We start from the raw sequence: 20,235 nt of genomic DNA, 5'->3' as shown, positions 1-20,235 counted from the left end.
TGAGTAAATAATGTCCTTTATATTTTGGAATTTTCCAGGATAGTCCAAATAAGCATATACAATTTACTTATTCACTTATTCACTTGCCCGTGAGCCATCAGGTAGAAATAGATTGCTAGAGAATATGGAATTACCCAGTATACCGAGGCTGCTAACAGGTAGTGCACACACTTTATGGCAACTTGATTGAAGAGAGACCCAGCAATGATTAATGAAACAATAAGCCTCCGGTATTGAAAACAGGGAGTTGGGTAATAGTAAGCCGGATAGAGGTACAGGGGGACACCTCCCTAAGGGGCGCCCCCAAGTAAATCACAGCCCGGCACTAACCGCCTCAATAATCTCCCTGAAATACCGCGTGGAGGTTAGGAGTACTCACGAAAAAGCCGTCCCTGTTGGTGCAGGGAATTCTGCAGCGGCTTCCTCCTCTGGTGTAGCTGGCGTCAGCGTGCTCCGCCGGAAATGATGACACAGGAAGAAGGGGGTAAGATGGTCCGTGGTTCACAGCAACTTCAGCAGCCAACGCATGGATGTCTAAAAAAACTTTATTGATCGCTAGCAGCAAACATCAGGCAACCACTCTAACATGTTTCGTCCAGGCTATGGACTTTTTCAAAGAGTGCTGATAGTGTATGGCAGCCAAATAGATATAGGGAGTGGTGAGTGTATGCCACCAATAGAAACAGGGAACGTATTTAAACCTCACCTGTGGTAGATTAATCATTAAAGTGGATAACTATCTCCCCAACAATCCCCATAGCAATGGCTGCACAACAAGGTATTTACAACATACACATGAAAAATCTTAAAAACAAAACAGAACATATAATGGATAAATTTAAAAACACAACTACTGATGTTTTAAGTTACCAGCATCATTATTATTATATAAAGCTATATCAATTAATGGAAGTATACAGATGTATAACAAAGGATTTCATATATCTAGTACTTATAAAATCTTTTTTGTACTTATAAAGCATTTTCAGTATCAAGATTCACTTTAAAGGGATATAAACATTTTATCAATTTATTCACATAATTCATATCCATGAATACAGTGGCAACCGCATGACAGACAGTAACTTAATATGTCACCTCCCAGATCACAATGTAATTGGGTGAACACTGTGAACCCACCCCAAAACTTAGCCATTACCCCATCAGGAAGTGTTTCAGTTCCCACTCCTGATTGATGCCGGCCGGATGGAGTGTGTTCAGAGTGTACACCCAATACATTTCCTGTTTATTTAATACCCCCTCTCTATGGCCTCCTCTAGCGTTACAAGGGATATGTTCAATTGCCATATAGGAAAAGTTGGCTATTCCCCCTTTAGGGCATCTGGAGAAGTGTCTGGGAACTGGATGAGACACATCATTCTTTTTAATAAGTCTGACATGCTCGGCAATGCTTGATTTTAACCTACCCTTGTGAGTGGATTTTCTACCCTCCCCCTCTTTTCCCAATAAATGTACTGTCTTATGCTATGGGGCATATGCTCTCTCTCTCTTTTTTCTTTTCTAATAGGTATCATCTGGATGTGGTTCATCCTATTTGAGTGCTGCCGGAGATCCCCTCATACCAGGACTATTTTTTCCTATTTAAGGACTTTCACTCAAGGACTGGTTTTTATATCAATTTTTTCTTTTTGCTTGTATTTTATGTTATCACATGTTTTTGGAGTTTTGTCTTAAATAGTTTTTCATAAAATAGGAGCACATAATATATGATATATACAGTATATATATATATATATATATATATATATATATTTATTTTAAATTGTAGCATACACATTTATAATTTTTAATGATTTTGCCTATTTAGAAAACCATGTGCTTAAAAAATATTTTTTTGCCGTGACGTCACTTAAAGGGAATGATGCCAGCCAATCAGAATGGCTGTGCTTCATTTACCTTTAACATGACGTCGGTAAATCCAAGATGGCCACTGTGTCACAAGGTATTTCAGCCAATCAGTGTGTGGAATTGGTTCCCACGATCTGATTAATTTAAATTTAAGTCTGCACATGGTTTTAACAGCCAATCAGGTGGCTGTTAACCATTGTGAGGGTAAATGTGACGTCACAAGCCATATTTAAGGCCGTGACGCCTCATTTGAGCCCAAGAAGCCGACGAGACAGCATCGGCTGGGATTTAACATGGGGTTTTATGGATTGACAGATGAAGAAAGAAGATAAAGAACAACAAGAAATGGTTACAGATGAAGATAGAAGACGGTGAGTAAAGAAAGAAAAAAGAAGAATGGGGTACCTGAGCCGGATCCTGATGGCGGATGGCATCGGATGCTGTTGGAGGCCTTCAAGGTACGTGAGCTTCCTGTTACCCCGGGAGTCGGAGGGCCACCGCTTCTAATGGTAAGTAAGATATTCAATGTTTGTAAATGTCTCTTTTTACAGGTGTATTCTTTGGATGTGATTTTTTATTTTTTGGGGGAGGCACATTGACTGGTAATATATTAATCTGTACCTCTTTAGGGTACAGATTAATACATTATTATGCCAATATTTGGGGGGCATTTCTCGCTTGTTATTGCATTTATTGATGTGGATGTGATTGTTTGTTTATGGTTAATGTAAGAATTGGTGTTCGCTTGTACTTAATGTTATATTATGTTAGCTAATGTGTTATACAGTATGGATACTTCAGGAATAGGTTTAATGTATTTATTTGTCTTTTAATGGTTACATTAATTAATGTAGGATTAATTCATTGTTTACAGTGGTTAGTGTTACTATTCATTTTGAGTTGGTTTAGGGATTAATTGGTTTGATTGGGTAATAGTTTAATTAATTCATTGTTGATGTTGTAATTGCTTCTATTGATTGGATTAGCTGGCTACTGATTTTATTTAGTGAAGTGTGTTTTTTGGGAGTATAGTTAGATTTTATTACTGTGTGTCTTGTGTATTACTATATTTTTATTAGGGTGCCCATTGAGTGCTATAGAGGCTTATCATGCACATATTATTATTATTTGGGTATGATGTACCACTATACTACTCAATGGGTATAGGGTGGGTATAGTCAGTCTGGGGTGGGTGCTTAGGCCTCACGGGTCAGGGTGGGTTAACCCCTTAATAACTATACCGCTAAGGTGATTAAGGGGTTAGGGACCATTAGAATGTATTTATTTTCTATATATGCTTTCTGGCAACGGAGGACAGAGGGACCTGCTGTTGTGGTAAGTATAACTGTATTTATTTATTTTATTTATGTATGCTAATGCAGTGTTTAATAATGGGCAAATAATCTATTATCCATATCTGGATAATAGTTATTTTGCCCATTACTGTACTGTATGGGTTTGGGCGGAGGGGGGGGGGCGTGTATTGATGTTTTTTTAAATATTTATGGGGTGCCGGTATCCCTCTGCATTGAAATGTCCCGCGTCACGTGACCGATACCAGCACACCATAAAGAGGCCTGTATCTCGGGAAGCAGGGGGGACCCCGGACATAAAACCAACGCGGTTCAGCTCCGGAGACCCCCTGCACCTCTACACTATTAAAGAAATGGATACTTAAATACATATATTTGGGGCGACATTTCAGCTGGGAGAGGCAGCTCTCTCAGAGCAGCTCTCTCTGCAGCAGAAATAAATCGCTGGTTTTTGCCTTTGCAGAGGCTCGATGCTCTCGCTGGCAGCAACTCGCCCGTTTTGGGCATTTTGCTATCACTGGTATTCGAGCCTTTCTGAATAATACCGTGATAGCAACACCCAAAAAAAAAACATTTTAAATTCCCTGGCGAATTTTTTTATGAATGTTCTCTGAATAAGGCCCATACTGAGGTTCGTAAAAAGAAGTGCACAATTTGAGAAGAAGTGAAGTCAAAGCAAATATAAATGATAAAGGCAGCATTACAGCAGTAATGATGCAGTATGGTATAGATGATATCCTCCTTTCCAGTGTAGTTCAAATGCAGGAATCAGGGCCAGTTGGAGGTGTCCACTTCTTTTTCTTCTTTTGAATTTCTTTATAAACTTCATTTGTACAGTTGTCCTGCTACTTATAATGTGCCACTTGGAGATGTGCTGCATGCAGACTAAAGCTGTTCCTCCTGGGCTTATATGGGCCTAGCAAGTCACCTGACAGTTAGGTTCTGTCTGCTTAATTAGCACATCTGAGGCACATTCAAACAGATAGTTTTCTACACATAGGGTGACCAGATTTTCAAAATGAAAAACCGGGACACATTTATAATTTTTTTTAAAAAACAAATGACATCACATGACGCACCCCGTTGCCATGACAACGAGACACTGCCGTCAGACGTGATGCCTCTGCGCCATAATGCGTCCCGTTGTCATGTCAGCTTGATGCAGCGTGACGTCATGGAGCGTCTCATTGTTATGGCAATGAGCATTACGTGACGTCGCACAGCCATGTTAACGGAATTTGGAGGGGAGGGTACAGCCAAAGACAAGATAAATATTTAATAAATAGATCTAAAAAATGTTGTTATCTCCGGGTTAACCTTCAATAGAAGGTGGCAACCCTGGCTGCAGTGTTCGTTTGTGCGTATAGAGGTGGGGGCTGCAGTGTATGCTTGTGCGTATAGAGGTGGGGGCTGCAGTGTGTGTTTGTGCGTATTGAGGTGGGGGCTGCAGTGTGTGTTTGTGCGTATAGAGGTGGGGGCTGCAGTGTGTGTTTGTGTGTATAGAGGTGGGGGCTGCAGTGTGTGTTTGTGCGTATAGAGGTGGGGGCTGCAGTGTGTGTTTGTGTGTATAGAGGTGGGGGCTTTGCTTGGGCCCTTCAACTCTTACAGCCAGGGCATTGTTGGTCAAGAAAGCCCAGTTCGGAGGGGATGATTACTACAGTACTTAAAAAATGTATTTATTTCCAATTCTTAACATAACACAAACTTTCATCTCCCCCTTCCCTCCCTTTCTCGCCCTCTCAGCTCCCTCACCGTGTATGTGTGTATGTGTAATTAAAATTAAAATAATTAACAAATTAAAATTAAATAAATGGCATAAATTAAAATTAAATAAAAAAAGTAGGCATTAATTAAAATTAAGACATTTTAAAAATGTGACATTCCTGACCTTGTATGTATATTACACTTTGCAAAATAGGGTCTCTTGTTCTCCTTGTGGCAGTTAGTGACATCACTGCCATGCAGGGCCGCAGACAGCTTTCCCGGGGCCCAGAAACCATGTTTTGGCGGCCTTGCGAGAACCCCCCCCCTTCTCACACACCACCTCACTCTCACCCAGCCTCACACTCCCCAGTCACCCTTTCCTTCCCCCCTCTCTCTTACACCCCCCTATATTTTCTCCCCTCCCCACTCAACATCCCTCCCCAATATACGTGCACACACAGTGACACACACACACACAGTGACAAACACACAGCCACTTACCTACACACAGCCCCTCCACTCCTCATATCTCCCCCTCCCCTCCTCATATCTCACTCTCATATCTCCCCCTCCTACTCCTATCTCCTCATACCACCTCCTATCTCCTCATACCACCTCCTCCTCATACCTCCCCCTCCTCATATCTCCCCCTCCTCATATCTCCCCCTCCTCATCCTCTTCCACTCACCGCATCTCCCCCTCCTCATCTCTTCCACTCCCCGCATCTCCCCCTCCTCCTCTTCTTCCACTCCCCGCATCTCCCCCTCCTCATATCTCTCCCCTCCTCTCCTCATCTCTTCCACTCCCCACATCTCCCCCTCCTCATCCACTTACACTCCCCGCATCTCCCCCTCCTCATATCTCTCCCCTCCCCTCCTCATCTCTTCCACTCCCCGCATCTCCCCCTCCTCATAACTCCCCCCTCCTCTCCTCATACCTCCCCCCCTCTCTCCCTTCTCCCCCCTCTCTCTCCCTTATCCCCCCCCCTCTCTCTCCCTTCTCCTCCTTCTCCCTTCTCCCCCCTCTCTCCCTCTTCTCCCCCTACCCCTTCTCCCCCCACCACACCACTCCGTTTGCCCTAACCCACAGCAGCCCGTTTTACAACCCCACCCCTGCAGTAGCCCGTTTTTTACACCCCCCCACCAGCCCGTATTTTACACCCACCCCCCCCCCCCCCACTACCAGCCTGTTTTTTACACCCCCTACCACTGCAGCAGCTGTTCTTTACACCACCCCCCTGCAGCAGCCCGTTTTTCACACCCACCGCCCCACACACCCCTGCAGCAGGCCGTTTTTCACAAACACCAGCCCGTTTTTCACACCCACCCCCTATCCACCCCTGCAGCAGCCCGTTTTACACACCCACCCCCTATTCACCCCTGCAGCAGCCCGTTTTACACACACACACACACACACACACACACACACACACACACACACACACACACACACACACACACACACACACACACACACACACACACACACACACACACACACACACACACACACACACACACACACACACACACACACCTACCTTAGCACATCCTCCCCCCGGTACTAAGCCCCGCCCCCGGCATGCTCTGACCTCCAACCAATCCCCTGCTTCTACTCTAAAGCCCCGCCCCCAGCATCCTGCTATTACATAGTTACATAGTAGATGAGGTTGAAAAAAGACATAGGTCCATCAAGTTCAACCTATGCTAAATTTAGACAGCAGATACGTTATCCTATATCTATACTGACTTATTGATACAGAGGAAGGCAAACAAAAATCCCCATTAAGGGCAAAAATTAACTGCTTCCTGACTCCAAGAATTGGCAATCGGATGAATAGGTAACAGTGGGTGGGGGAGTGGGGGAAGTGGATGGACCGGGCGCTTCCTAAACAATATAGTAATTAGTGTGGTAAGTGACACACCTTAAGTACACACAATAAACCTATCACCATATAGTGTTAGATAAAATAAAACAGTGTACAGCAGCAGCTCAACTTCCTCTGATGGGATCGTTCCTAATCCCAGGATGTGAAGTATTCTTTTCTTGGGGTTGAGGAGGAGCGCTGAATCTCGTGATATGTAAAAAAAAAAATATATATATATTGCAGATGGTAATTCACTGCTTAAACAATGTAAAACATAAGAAATGAACTCACAAAAATCCTATAAAATCACTGCATGTCAGAGATCCTTCTCTCTCTGACTGGAGCCCTTTGTGTTACTGGAGTCTGTATCCTCTCAGTGAAGTGGATGATATAAAAATAAAGAAAACCACAAATAGTGCAAATAGTATGAACTATACAAATATATTATGCACAGGTAATCAGGAAACTCACATTTTCCATTATAAAGTTGGGTGGTGGAGAGAACCGCCGATAGAAGCAGGCTGCTGTTCGGTGCTTCACTTTCCCCTCACAGTGTAGTTCAATGCCAATCTATGCCGTCGCGTCACTTCCGGTTTCGCGTCACGTCACTTCCGGTTTCGCGTCACGGGTGAGGGCGGGAAGCCAGAATGGGAGTGATCTCAGCAGTGGTTTGCCAGTCCTTCCAGGCGCAGAATCTCTCTAACTCTACGCGTTTCGCAACAGCTTCGTCAGGAGTACAATTGTATGGGTGTGCTCTAGTGTAATATATAGGCCCATCAATTAATGTAGAGAAAAATATGGTGAAAGTTAACCCCCTCAGCGCTCACACATAGCGCGAGGTCCAAAGCCCCTACAGTGAATAGATACATAAATACATGGCTAAATAATCTTTATTAAACTAAAAGAAGATAAAATGTAAAGTTTTTTAATTCTGAACATATTGGTGTAAATAAAAATATTTCTGAATAAAGTATACACGCTAAAATGTTTCTATATGCTGTTTCCTAAAAATACACTGGCTGTGTATAGAAGTGAAGAGGTAGATGGAGGAAGGAAAAAGAAGGTAGACATAATTATTAATCATGATACATTCTTAAACAAAAAGACATAAATGTCTTATAGATTATAATCAAATAGATCATAAGAAGGAGGGACATGTTCTTAGTAAAATATACCCATACATTACATAAATATAAATTTATAAATGTGTTTGAAGGACAGTTTGAAATATTGATAATAGATGTTATAAAATACATTATAAAATTTCTTTAAAATATAAAATAGATAGTATAGTATGCATGCTATTTAATATTTAAACTAGAAAAGCACCAATATCTATATCTACATTGAGACCTAGGGGGGACATGGTTTGCATTTTATGGATCCAGTATGTTTCTCTTCTGGCCAGACTGTTTAGTCTATTGCCCCCCCGCCAATGTTTGTTGACTTGTTCGATACCCATATACTTTAAGTATTTCGGATCGGAATTATGAAAGTGCAAAAAGTGTTTAGATAGGTTATGACTGCTGAGACCTTTTCTTATATTGCCCACATGTTCTAATATGCGTGTACGTATTGGTCTTGACGTACGACCGATGTACTGTAATCCGCACGGGCATTGCAATAAATATATTACATAGTCTGATTTGCAATTTATATAGCTTTCAACAGTAAAGGTCTCCCCTGTTGTTTTTGAAATAAATTTAAACTTATCCTTTCCTTTATATTTGCATGCCGTGCATGAGTAACAGCCATAAAAACCTATTGGTTTGTCCAACCAAGTCTTTGCACTATCATTTTGTCTAGTTTTGAATGTGGTTGGTGCTAGCTTATTTCTGAGGTTTGGTGCTCTTTTAAAAAGGATTGTTGGTTTCTCAGGAATATGACCCCTAAGCACAGGGTCATTTTTCAAGATGTGCCAGTGTTTACAGATAATTTTTTTGATATCATTGGCATCTTTATTGTATGGTGTAAGGAATGACATACTATAATTTATTTTGTTATTGGTATTTGTATCTTTGGTTTTATCTAATAATAGTTTTTCTCTTGGGACAAGGTTTACTTTATCAACGGCTTTCTTTATAACGTGCTCGTCATAGTTTCTATCTCTAAATCTGTTGAGGAGGATCTCCGACTGTTCTTGGTATATTGCTTCTTCGCTGCAGTTTCTTTTGATTCTTCTTAGTTGCCCATAGGGGATGTTTTTTATCCATTGAGGATTGTGACAGCTATTTTCTAATATAAAATTGTTGCTGTCAACCTTTTTAAAAAAGGTCTTTGTTTTCAACTCCCCGTTTTCTATAAAAATGACTAAATCTAAAAATTCCACCTCACTTTTGCTCCATTTGTGGGTAAAAGAGATGTTTCGGTCATTGTTCTCTAAGGCCCCGAAGAAATTCATTAATTCTTCCTCACTCCCTTTCCAGATTAGTATCACGTCATCAATAAATCTGTGCCAGGAGACGAGATTTGCACCGAGTTCATGGGGGGGTTCCACAACTTCCTCTTCCCAAATCCCCATGAAGATGCTAGCATAGCTCGGTGCAAATTTCGTCCCCATGGCAGTCCCGCACTTCTGTAGATAAAATTCATTGTTAAACCAAAAGAAATTTTTCTCCAAAATAAAACCAATGGACTTGAGTATAAAATCTACCTGTTCTTTCTTAATTTCAGTATCCCTCTCTAGTACTTTTCTAACTGACTCCATCCCATCACAGTGATTTATTGAGGTATACAGGGCTTTCACATCAGCAGTGACTAAAATATAATCATCCTCCCATTTTATATCGCTTAAAATTCTGATAATGTCCGTAGTGTCTTTGATATAAGATTTAAAATTTGGGACATATTTGGATAAAAAGCAATCAATATATTGGGAAAGGTTGCTGGTCATTGAATTTATGCCCGATATAATGGGTCTTCTGGGGGGATTTAAAATATCTTTATGTATCTTTGGTAAAAAGTAAAACAGTGGTAGCATCGGATTTTCCTTACATAAAAATTTAAATTCATTATCGTTTAAAATTCCTGAGTTTTTTCCTTCTAATAAAAGTTCCTTTAGTTGTATAAAAAAGGGATTAGTGGGGTTGTGGTTAAGGATCTGATAGGTCTTCTTATCACCTAAGATCCTATTGGCTTCTAGTAAATACTTTGACCGATCCATAACCACAACTCCACCTCCCTTGTCAGCTGGTTTTATAATTAACTCTTCATTTTTAACCAGACTTCTAAGAGCATCCCTCTCTTTTCTAGTCATATTTTGTTTGCTATAATCTTGGGTGGCTTCAAACTTATTAAAATCAGCTAAAACCATTTGGTAAAAAACTTCTAAAAAATGTCCTTTATTGTGGCTTGGGTAAAAAGTGGATCTTAATTTCAGATCTGTGTGTTTAAAAGTGCTATCCCTGCGATTTAAAGGTAATAGTTCATCTGAACTCCTTAGATCAGAATTCACAGATGACTGGTGTAAAAAGTGCCTCTGTATGGTCAATTTCCTTAAAAATAAGTTAGCGTCTATAAATAATTGAAAAGTATTTGACCTGACACTTGGTGCAAAGGTTAAACCTTTGGAGATCACACTTTTTTGTGTTTCATCTAATTGCACTGAACTCAAATTAAAAATGTTGTCATAGTTTGGTTGATCGACATGTCTTAATAGGTTTCGTCTTCCTCTTCTTCCTCCTCTTTTTCCTCTATCCTTCTTTTTTTCTGACTTTTGTTCGTTTCTATTGTCTCTAAGGGAATGAATCTGTTCGATGTTTCCCATAGGTCTAGAAACTGGTCTGATTCTAAAAAAGGGGTTTGTGTAGCTGGTTTAGCTAATTCTTTAGAGATCTCTCTACATTTTTTAAAAACATTTTCCCTATGTGGAATGTGGTTAGATGATGTTTCTTTTTCAGAAAATCTGTGATTATTGGTCGTATGTTTTTGCATTATTTGTCTCTTATCTTTCGGTATTGCTCCAGTTCTTACTGTATAATCCCTATGTGAGGTGTTTACTTGGGTCTCAATGTAGATATAGATATTGGTGCTTTTCTAGTTTAAATATTAAATAGCATGCATACTATACTATCTATTTTATATTTTAAAGAAATTTTATAATGTATTTTATAACATCTATTATCAATATTATCAATATTTCAAACTGTCCTTCAAACACATTTATAAATTTATATTTATGTAATGTATGGGTATATTTTACTAAGAACATGTCCCTCCTTCTTATGATCTATTTGATTATAATCTATAAGACATTTATGTCTTTTTGTTTAAGAATGTATCATGATTAATAATTATGTCTATCTTCTTTTTCCTTCCTTCATCTACCTCTTCACTTCTATACACAGCCAGTGTATCTTTAGGAAACAGCATATAGAAACATTTTAGCGTGTATACTTTATTCAGAAATATTTTTATTTACACCAATATGTTCAGAATTAAAAAACTTTACATTTTATCTTCTTTTAGTTTAATAAAGATTATTTAGCCATGTATTTATGTATCTATTCACTGTAGGGGCTTTGGACCTCGCGCTATGTGTGAGCGCTGAGGGGGTTAACTTTCACCATATTTTTCTCTACATTAATTGATGGGCCTATATATTACACTAGAGCACACCCATACAATTGTACTCCTGACGAAGCTGTTGCGAAACGCGTAGAGTTAGAGAGATTCTGCGCCTGGAAGGACTGGCAAACCACTGCTGAGATCACTCCCATTCTGGCTTCCCGCCCTCACCCGTGACGCGAAACCGGAAGTGACGTGACGCGAAACCGGAAGTGACGCGACGGCATAGATTGGCATTGAACTACACTGTGAGGGGAAAGTGAAGCACCGAACAGCAGCCTGCTTCTATCGGCGGTTCTCTCCACCACCCAACTTTATAATGGAAAATGTGAGTTTCCTGATTACCTGTGCATAATACATTTGTATAGTTCATACTATTTGCACTATTTGTGGTTTTCTTTATTTTCATATCATCCACTTCACTGAGAGGATACAGACTCCAGTAACACAAAGGGCTCCAGTCAGAGAGAGAAGGATCTCTGACATGCAGTGATTTTATAGGATTTTTGTGAGTTCATTTCTTATGTTTTACATTGTTTAAGCAGTGAATTACCATCTGCACTATATATATTTATTATTTTTTTACATATCACGAGATTCAGCGCTCCTCCTCAACCCCAAGAAAACAATTGGATGAATCCCTGGATCAATATCCTTCCCATGTATACTTATTTGGTATATCCCTGTATACTTTTCCCATCTAAAAAGATGTCCAACCTTTTTATGAAAAAATCTATTGTATCTGCCATCACAGTCTCCATGGGTAATGAATTCCACATGTTAACTGCCCTTACTGTAAAGAACCCTTTCCTTTGTTGCTGGTGAAATTTCCTTTCCTCCAACCTTAAGGGATGGCCCGAGTCCTTTGTACTGCCCGTGGGATGAATAGTTCTTTTGAAAGCTCCTTGTATTGTCCCTGAATATATTTGTATATAGTTATCATATCCCCTCTTAGACGCCTCTTTTCTAATGTAAATAAATCTAATTTAGCTAGCCTCTCCTCATAAGTTAGAATGTCCATCCCCTTTATTAATTTGGTGGCTCTTCTCTGCACTCTCTCTAGTTCCATAATGTCTTTTCTTAGGATTGGTGCCCAAAATTGTACTCCATATTTAAGGTGTGATCTTACTAATGCTTTGTAAAGGGGCATAATTATGTTTTCTTCCCTTCCATCCATTGCCCGTTTGATGCAAGATAAGATCTTGTTTGCCTTTGCAGCTACTGCATGACATTGGGCACTATTGCTAAGCCTGCTGTCTACAAGCACTCCTAAATCCTTCTCCATCAAGGATTCCCCCAATATATCTCCATTTAATTTGTAAGTCGCCATTTTATTCTTGCATCCCAAATGCATAAACAAACACACGAAAGATTCCCCCTTGAATGCACTCAGATGGGTCAGTAGTGGTGATATGATTAGTACATTAAAAACCTTTAATCACATATAAAATGATATTGTAAAGAGGGACAGGGTAAACATAGTCCAGGACCTGCCCCTATTGGCAAGCCAAAGAATCTTCCTGCAAACAAATACACGGAAGATAAATACAGATAGCACTACGTCAAGACGCAGTGGGCCAAATCGCAAAGGTAGTCACCCATATTTGCCTACAGAAAAGGTACTAATCCAGATAGTGGATGTCCTTATGTCTAAAAAATCAGCAACCTTGACGGATGCAGGCTGCTGATACTGAGTCTGAAGGGGTGAATAGCTTAAAATGAGCCGGTCCAGTAGTAAGGACCTAATATAAATGGCCCACACTGGGGTATGATGTAGTGTAAATCCAGAAACGGTGTGAAATACACATAATCAAAAACAACCGAATGGTGTACATAAAAAACACATACCCGCACGTAACTCTACAGATGTGAGTATGGTACTTAACATAATGGTGTAGATTCCTGTCAAGGGCAAGCACAAAATGTGCTATTCTAGTGCCCTGAGACACGGTTCAAAGACCGTATCTAGTTATAGCCTCTGCAGCACAATGGTCAAACACACGAAGTGTTTGCAATAGTAGTGCTGCAAACGTGAAACCTTAGCTGGTGATGTAGGTGAAGGTAAGTACAGTATATACTTCCCAGGCAAGAAGTAACACGCCTGTGCTATGGGGACTACAAAATAACACTTTACTACCACATACAGATGTAGATGGACTACAATGGTGTCCAAACAAAGCAGTAGAGCTGTAACAAGTACAGCAGTGTGGAGAGGGTATAATGCCTCTACTTGGCCATGTGACCTACAGTGTCTGTGGAGAGTCCCACCGGACACACTAATAGGATATTTCACTTAGCTTGTGATGTTCTGTTCAGCATATCTGTGGGTTGCTCCACCGGGTCCCGCTGTCAGGGGAAGTGGAGGCGGGTTACTGAGGTGTAGTTGCCGAGAGACAGGATAAGTCTCTGATTCTACCCGGCAGCGATCCTATTAGTGTGTCCTCTCCACGGACACTGTAGGTCATTTAGTGCCTGCCCTTGTGCATACATCCACACCAACACACAAGGCAACCTTACTTATTTGTAAGGCTACGGGGCTTACATTTATCAACTCATACGGGTACTACTTGTTTACCTTTAGTACACCACTACCTAGTGATATACGTGTGCATGTTAGTATAGTTAGCTATAATTACCTACGTACTAGCACACCATATACAACTACTCTCATGCATACCCTATCCTTCTGTCATTCCAATACGCAGTATCAGTAACATCACTCACCATGAGACCTATTGAAGCTGTTCTGAATCTATTCTATATGTATGATTTCTGTGCAACTTGTCACAATGTTGTAGAGGCTTTAACTGGATACGGTCTTTGAACCGTGCCTCAGGGCACTAGAATAGCACATTTTGTGCTTGCCCTTGACAGGAATCTACACCATTATGTTAAGTACCATACTCACATCTGTAGAGTTACGTGCGGGTATGTGTTTTTTATGTACACCATTCGGTTGTTTTTGATTATGTGTATTTCACACCGTTTCTGGATTTACACTACATCATACCCCAGTGTGGGCCATTTATATTAGGTCCTTACTACTGGACCGGCTCATTTTAAGCTATTCACCCCTACAGACTCAGTATCAGCAGCCTGCATCCGTCAAGGTTGCTGATTTTTTAGACATAAGGACATCCACTATCTGGATTAGTACCTTTTCTGTAGGCAAATATGGGTGACTACCTTTGCCATTTGGCCCACTGCGTCTTGACGTAGTGCTATCTGTATTTATCTTCCGTGTATTTGTTTGCAGGAAGATTCTTTGGTTTGCCAATAGGGACTGGTCCTGGACTATGTTTACCCTGTCCCTCTTTACAATATCATTTTATATGTGATTAAAGGTTTTTAATGTACTAATCATATCACCACTACTGACCCATCTGAGTGCATTCAAGGGGGAATCTTTCGTGTGTTTGTTCATAGTTATCCTCATCCCCTTTTTCACCAGCTTTTGGTCTTATTAATACGCCCATCTACATTTTCCTATACCTTTGCTGATGCGGGAGCACCCCCCAGTCCCCTTCCCCTCCCTTCTCTCCCATCCCTGGATTTTCTTTTATCCCAAATGCATAACCTTACATTTATCTGTATTAAACCTCATCTGCCATTTACCTGCCCACATTTCCAGTCTCTCCAAGTCCTTCTGAAGAGAAATTACATCCTGCTCTGATTCTATTACCTTACACAATTTAGTATCATCAGCAAAGATGGAGACTTTGCTCTTGATCCCAAACTCAAGGTCATTAATAAACAAGTTATCAAGTGAACAAGTGATCTAGCTCCCTTTTTAAATATAGGCACCACATCTGCTTTACGCCAATCTTGTGGTACTGAGCCTGTGGAAATTGACTCCTTGAATATTAAATATAATAGTTTTGCTATTACTGAGCTTAACTCCTTGAGAACTCTTGGATGTATGCCATCGGGGCCAGGTGCCTTATTTACTTTAATTTTTTCAAGTCGCTTATGAACTTCTTCCTCAGTTAACCAATTGTTCATTAATATGGAGGTTGTGGCTTCCTCCTGTGGCACTACTATTGAACTTGATTCTTCCCTGGTAAACACAGAGGCAAAGAATTTGTTTAATACCTCAGCTTTTTCCTTATCTCCAATAATCTGCCTACCCATCTCACACTGAAAGGGTCCTATATTTTCTTTTCTCATTTTTTTGTTATTAAGGTACTTAAAGAACTTTTTTGGGTTGACCTTACTTTCTATTGCAATCCTTTTTTCATTATCCATTTTTGCTAATTTGATTGCCCTTTTGCAATTTTTGTTACATTCCTTATAATTCTGATACGATGTCTCTGTCCCTTATGACTTAAAGAATCTAAACGCCTTCCTCTTCTTGTCCATTTCCTCCCCTACCTGTTTATTTAGCCACATTGGTTTTGACTTATTTCTTTTATACTTCTTACTCAAAGGTATACACTGATAAGGGTGCTTTTCTATCAATGTTTTAAAGACTGCCCATTTATCTTCTACATTTTTCCCTGCAAAAACATCATCCCATTGTATTACTACTAGATTAGACCTCAGTTTATTAAAATCTGCCTTTCTAAAGTTTAAAGTCTTTGTTTAACCCAAGTACTCTATTTTTTGATAATTTATTTCAAATGAGACCATGTTATAATCACTGTTACCAAAATGTTCCAGGACTTGAATATTTGTTATTACTTCTACATTGTTTGATATGACCAAATCCAGTATTGCCCCTCTCCTGTTTGGTTCCTCAATAATTTGGGTCATATAATTGTCTTTAAGCACCCCCAAAAACCTGTTTCCTTTTGTTGTAACGCTAATCTCATTGCCCCAGTCTATGTCTGGATAATTAAAATCCCCCCATTATGCAAACATGACCCAGTTTTGATGCCTTCTCTATTTGCAAAAGTATTTTAGCTTCCTCAATCTCACAGATATTTGGTGGTTTATAGCATATTCCCACAAACATTTTCTTTATACTTTTACCTCCACTGCTAATTTCTATCCACAAAGTCTCTACATTTTCATCATTCCCTTAATAGACATCAACCCTTATAATAGGTTTTAGATCTGGTTTAACATATAAACATACTCCACCTCCCCTTCTATTTGTTCGATCCTTCCGAAAAAGAAAATAACCCTCTAAATTAACTGTCCAGTCATGAGTTTTATCCCACCATGTTTCAGTAATTCCTATGATATCATACTGCTCCCTTGCAGCTATTAATTCAAGCTCCCCCATTTTATCTGTCAGGATTCTTGCATTAGCAAGCATGAATTTAACTTTTTTTTTCAGCCTGTACTATTATCTTATCTGCTCCTTCCTTTCTGCTCCCACTTGGTTTAGTCTTTAGAAGTTTTCTAGTATTATCTGTATTTACTATGGGTGTCTCACTGCTTTTCAAACTTGCACTTGCCCTCATTCTACCTCCATACCACCTTGTATCCTCATCTATTCCATTTAGTTCATTATCTGTTTCATTCTCCTCCCCCCTCCATCCTAGTTTAAAATCTCCTCCAACCTTTTTAGCATTCTCCCCCCTAGCACAGAAGATGCCTCTTCATTGAGGTGAAAACCAGCACTTCAAATCAACCACACAGATCAGTCAGTACACGCAAGCTCAGGATTCGTTAGAAGCCTTTGTTTAAATAGGGACACCCACCAGGTGTTTTAGGTTATCAATTAACTAACCCCACCCACTGCAGGTGTGTTAGGCCAGCCAATTAACCAACCACACCCACTCTGCCTCAGGCAGGTGAAAGGGAAAAAAAAGTTACAGGCTTCAAATTACAGCACACTTTAAAAATAGATTAACCCACTGCACACTCCCCAAAAACAGCCACCCCTGCTAGTATACCCAGTACTTCCTTTCCTTCTGGTTCTAACTGCACACACTTTAACCAACCAGCACTTCAAATCAACCACACAGATCAGTCAGTACGCATACTCCGCCGCATACTCATCACGCTGCCCCCGTGCACCGCCGCCAACTCGCGCACGGAACCAGGGGCAAACCCCGGGACATTTCCGGGACGGGCCGTCACCCAGGACAGCCCAGAAAAAAACAGGACTGTCCTGGCAAAACCGGGACGACTGGTCACCCTATCTACACAGGGTGTTCCCTGCCTAGGTGTCAACGCTTAATTTAATTAAGGGTAGAATGAAACAGGATTCAAAGATGGTTTTTACCTAGCATTGTATCACTTGCATATACTATAATACACACAGCAAAAGCTTCAATGAGAGGGGTTTGAGATGGTTTTTACCTAGCATTGTAACACTTGAATCACTTGTTTCCTCGCTCAGTCCCACTTGTGAGACTCAGGGATCTCTGCTCCTTCTGCTTCCTGGGTTAGCTCAGCTCACGTATGAGTTCAGGAAGAATTTCTCCTTCCTGTCTCAGAGGCAGGCTTTTCTTACACCTGTAGTCAGCCCGCAGTTAACCTACCACACTGCTGACACCTGTAATCTACTAGCAGTTGACCACCACACTGCTGGATTAGAGGCACATTTTTGAACAGGGATAAGTCCCTTGTTGTACCTGTAAGGAATCCACACCTCGGTTTATTGCTTACCTTGCCTTACAGACCTGTGCAGTCCTGGAACACTCCTTGTTCCTAGTCCATGTTCCTAGTTCCTGGTTCCTGGGGCCTGCTTCTCTCTCTCCATTGCAGAGGCCGTGTCCTGGTTCCTGTGCTGAAGCAGTGGATCTCCAGCGTAACTTCAGCTCCCTGTTTCCTGAGGCCTGCTGCCCTTCCCACAGCAGAGGCCTGTCTCTGGTTCCTGGGGCCTGCTGCTCTCTCTCAATTGCAGAGGCCGTGTCCTGGTTCCTGTGCTGAAGCGGTGGATCTCCAGCATAACTTCATCTCCCTGTTTCCTGAGGCCTGCTGCCCTTCCTTTAGCAGAGGCCGGTCTACTAGTCCTGAGGTCTGTAGCTCTCTCTCCTTGCACAGGCTCGTTCTGGACACCTGCGCTGAAGCATTGGTTTACCAGTGCTGCCCGGCGGTGTGCCCACTCCGGCCTGCCTACCCCTTCCGGAGACCAGTACCATGGGCCATGGTCGCTGCACGCGCAGAACCCACTCCCGCCCTGCAGCTACTACGCTGAAGCGGGACCTAGTTGACTTCCTGTTACCGAAACTCCGCTTTGATAACGTTCACCCTGATGTCTCCTATCCTGACCCTGGCTCATTCACTGACTACGCTGCTCTCTCCAGTCGCGACCCTGTTATGTACGACTACGAACTACGCACTCCGGACCAGTCTGCGCGGTCTAAGGTCGGTGATTGTACAACCCCACCTCAGCCCTTGCGGTCCGGTCCTGGTTTGTGACGAGCACAACCGTGACAGTATGCTGGGCCCCACAAACCCGGACCGCTCTGTGGTGAGGGTTGGTTTGTTTCTATCTGAAATCCTGTCCCGGCCTGCGGACCAGTCCCAGTTTGAAAACCAGTACCTGTATGAAAGACTGCCCCTGCCTGAAAGTCAGTTCATGTTTGAAGGTTTAACCACTTATTAAAGACAGCTCCGTAAAGAAATCCTTACCACGTCCCAGCGCCTTCGAGAGTCAAAACAAAACCTGGCCTCCCATCTCCATACCCTAAACTGGGCCACTGCAGATCCTAGGGCACGGGTTCAGGCTCAAGATACGATCCATAAACTGTCCCAAGATTTGGACGATTCCATAAGAGTACAGGACCCTCTCCTCGCTGACTACACTCTTTCTAATCACTTCCCCTGTACTGCCAGTCCTGTTGCTAAACCTGTGGGGGTACCTCCCGCTCCAGGAAATGACCAAACTGTCCCACTATCACTGCCCCCTAAGGTAGAAACTGCCACGGTTTCTAGCCCTGATTGCTCCTCCTGTTACTTAGACCCCAAGGATATGTCTACGTTAACCCCTGCCAATCAGCCCTGTGAGGTTCCTATAGAGTATACGTGTATTTCCCAAGCCGAAACTATGGCTTTAGTGTCTGAGAATGAACCCCTTCTACCCTCAATTTCTAACTTAGAATCCCTAAGTTTTGTTCCCAAGGTCATTCCTGTATTAACCCCAGCGGGGCAGCCCTATGAGTTTCCTTTGGTAATTCCCTGTTGTTCGCCAGCCAAGGTCACGTCCTTGGATCCAGAGGAGGAACTCCTTGTGTCCCCAATTTCAGTGGCAAATCTCCATCTTTTTGACTCTCAGGTACCATCTGCATTTACCCCTGTAAATCCTTGCCACCCTCAGGCTAATACGTCCTTTCTAGCATCTGAGAATGAACCCCCAAGTCTGACAGCAAAGGTTGCACTGAATGTCTCCCCTAAGGTTGCGGAGTCCTTGGATATTCTTTGCTATAATCCCCCTGCTTCAGCTCAAGTTTCCCCGTCATGTTCCCTGAAACTTCTCCTAAAATACTGATTTCACTTAAATGTATTCAGGAACCAGGTTTTTCCCTAAGCCTGTTCACAGAATCCCCACTCCCAGGTATTTCGCTGACCCAGTCTGTCATTCTAAGAGCTGAGATCCCTGCTTCAGCACATAGTCCCTTTGTAATGGAATCTGTAGTTGTTTCTGGTGTCCCAGACACTTCTTCCCAAGTACCCACTTCAGAGACCAGCACAGTTGTGGTTGCCCCCCTTGTACTGTCTGTGTTCTCCTCTTCTCTAACACTAGGGTTAAAAGCGAACAGTGGTCTTTATGCCCCTCCTGATGCTCAAGTTGTTGAGTTCCCAGAAATTTGTGCTAACACACTGCTCCCACGCAAAAGTGATGCTTTTTCTTATGTGCTAGCTAGAAGCCTGTACACAGTTTCCCCCCTCTCTGAAATTTGCCTTGTCGGTCCCACTACTCAGAGAGGTAAAATTCTTCCTTTAGATTCAGAATCTCTTCCCATAAAGGCCGTCCTTGCTTTTGGTCCCCCTGATGCCTCTGTCCAAGCAACCCCTCCA

At 41.7% G+C, this 20,235-nt stretch overlaps 1 protein-coding gene and 1 long non-coding RNA gene across 2 annotated transcripts in view; one reads left to right on the top strand and one right to left on the bottom strand.

The window, feature by feature from the left end:
- The window catches only part of LOC142465546 (allantoinase, mitochondrial-like), a 124,729-nt gene extending 122,359 nt beyond the window's left edge, over positions 1 to 2,370 (bottom strand). The window contains exon 1 of the mRNA XM_075569537.1: positions 2,275 to 2,370. Coding sequence (XP_075425652.1) covers positions 2,275 to 2,303 — 29 coding nt within the window. The 5' untranslated portion in view covers positions 2,304 to 2,370. The remainder of the gene's footprint in view (positions 1 to 2,274) is intronic.
- Positions 1 to 20,235, top strand: part of LOC142465547 (uncharacterized) — a 77,911-nt gene that overhangs the window by 42,677 nt on the left and 14,999 nt on the right. The window lies entirely within an intron of this gene.

This window comes from Ascaphus truei, chromosome 14 (genome assembly GCF_040206685.1).
Source record: "Ascaphus truei isolate aAscTru1 chromosome 14, aAscTru1.hap1, whole genome shotgun sequence".
NCBI classification, from domain to species: domain Eukaryota; kingdom Metazoa; phylum Chordata; class Amphibia; order Anura; family Ascaphidae; genus Ascaphus; species Ascaphus truei.
The sequence above is the reverse complement of the archived record's forward strand: the minus strand, read 5'-3'. Positions and strand labels throughout refer to the sequence as shown.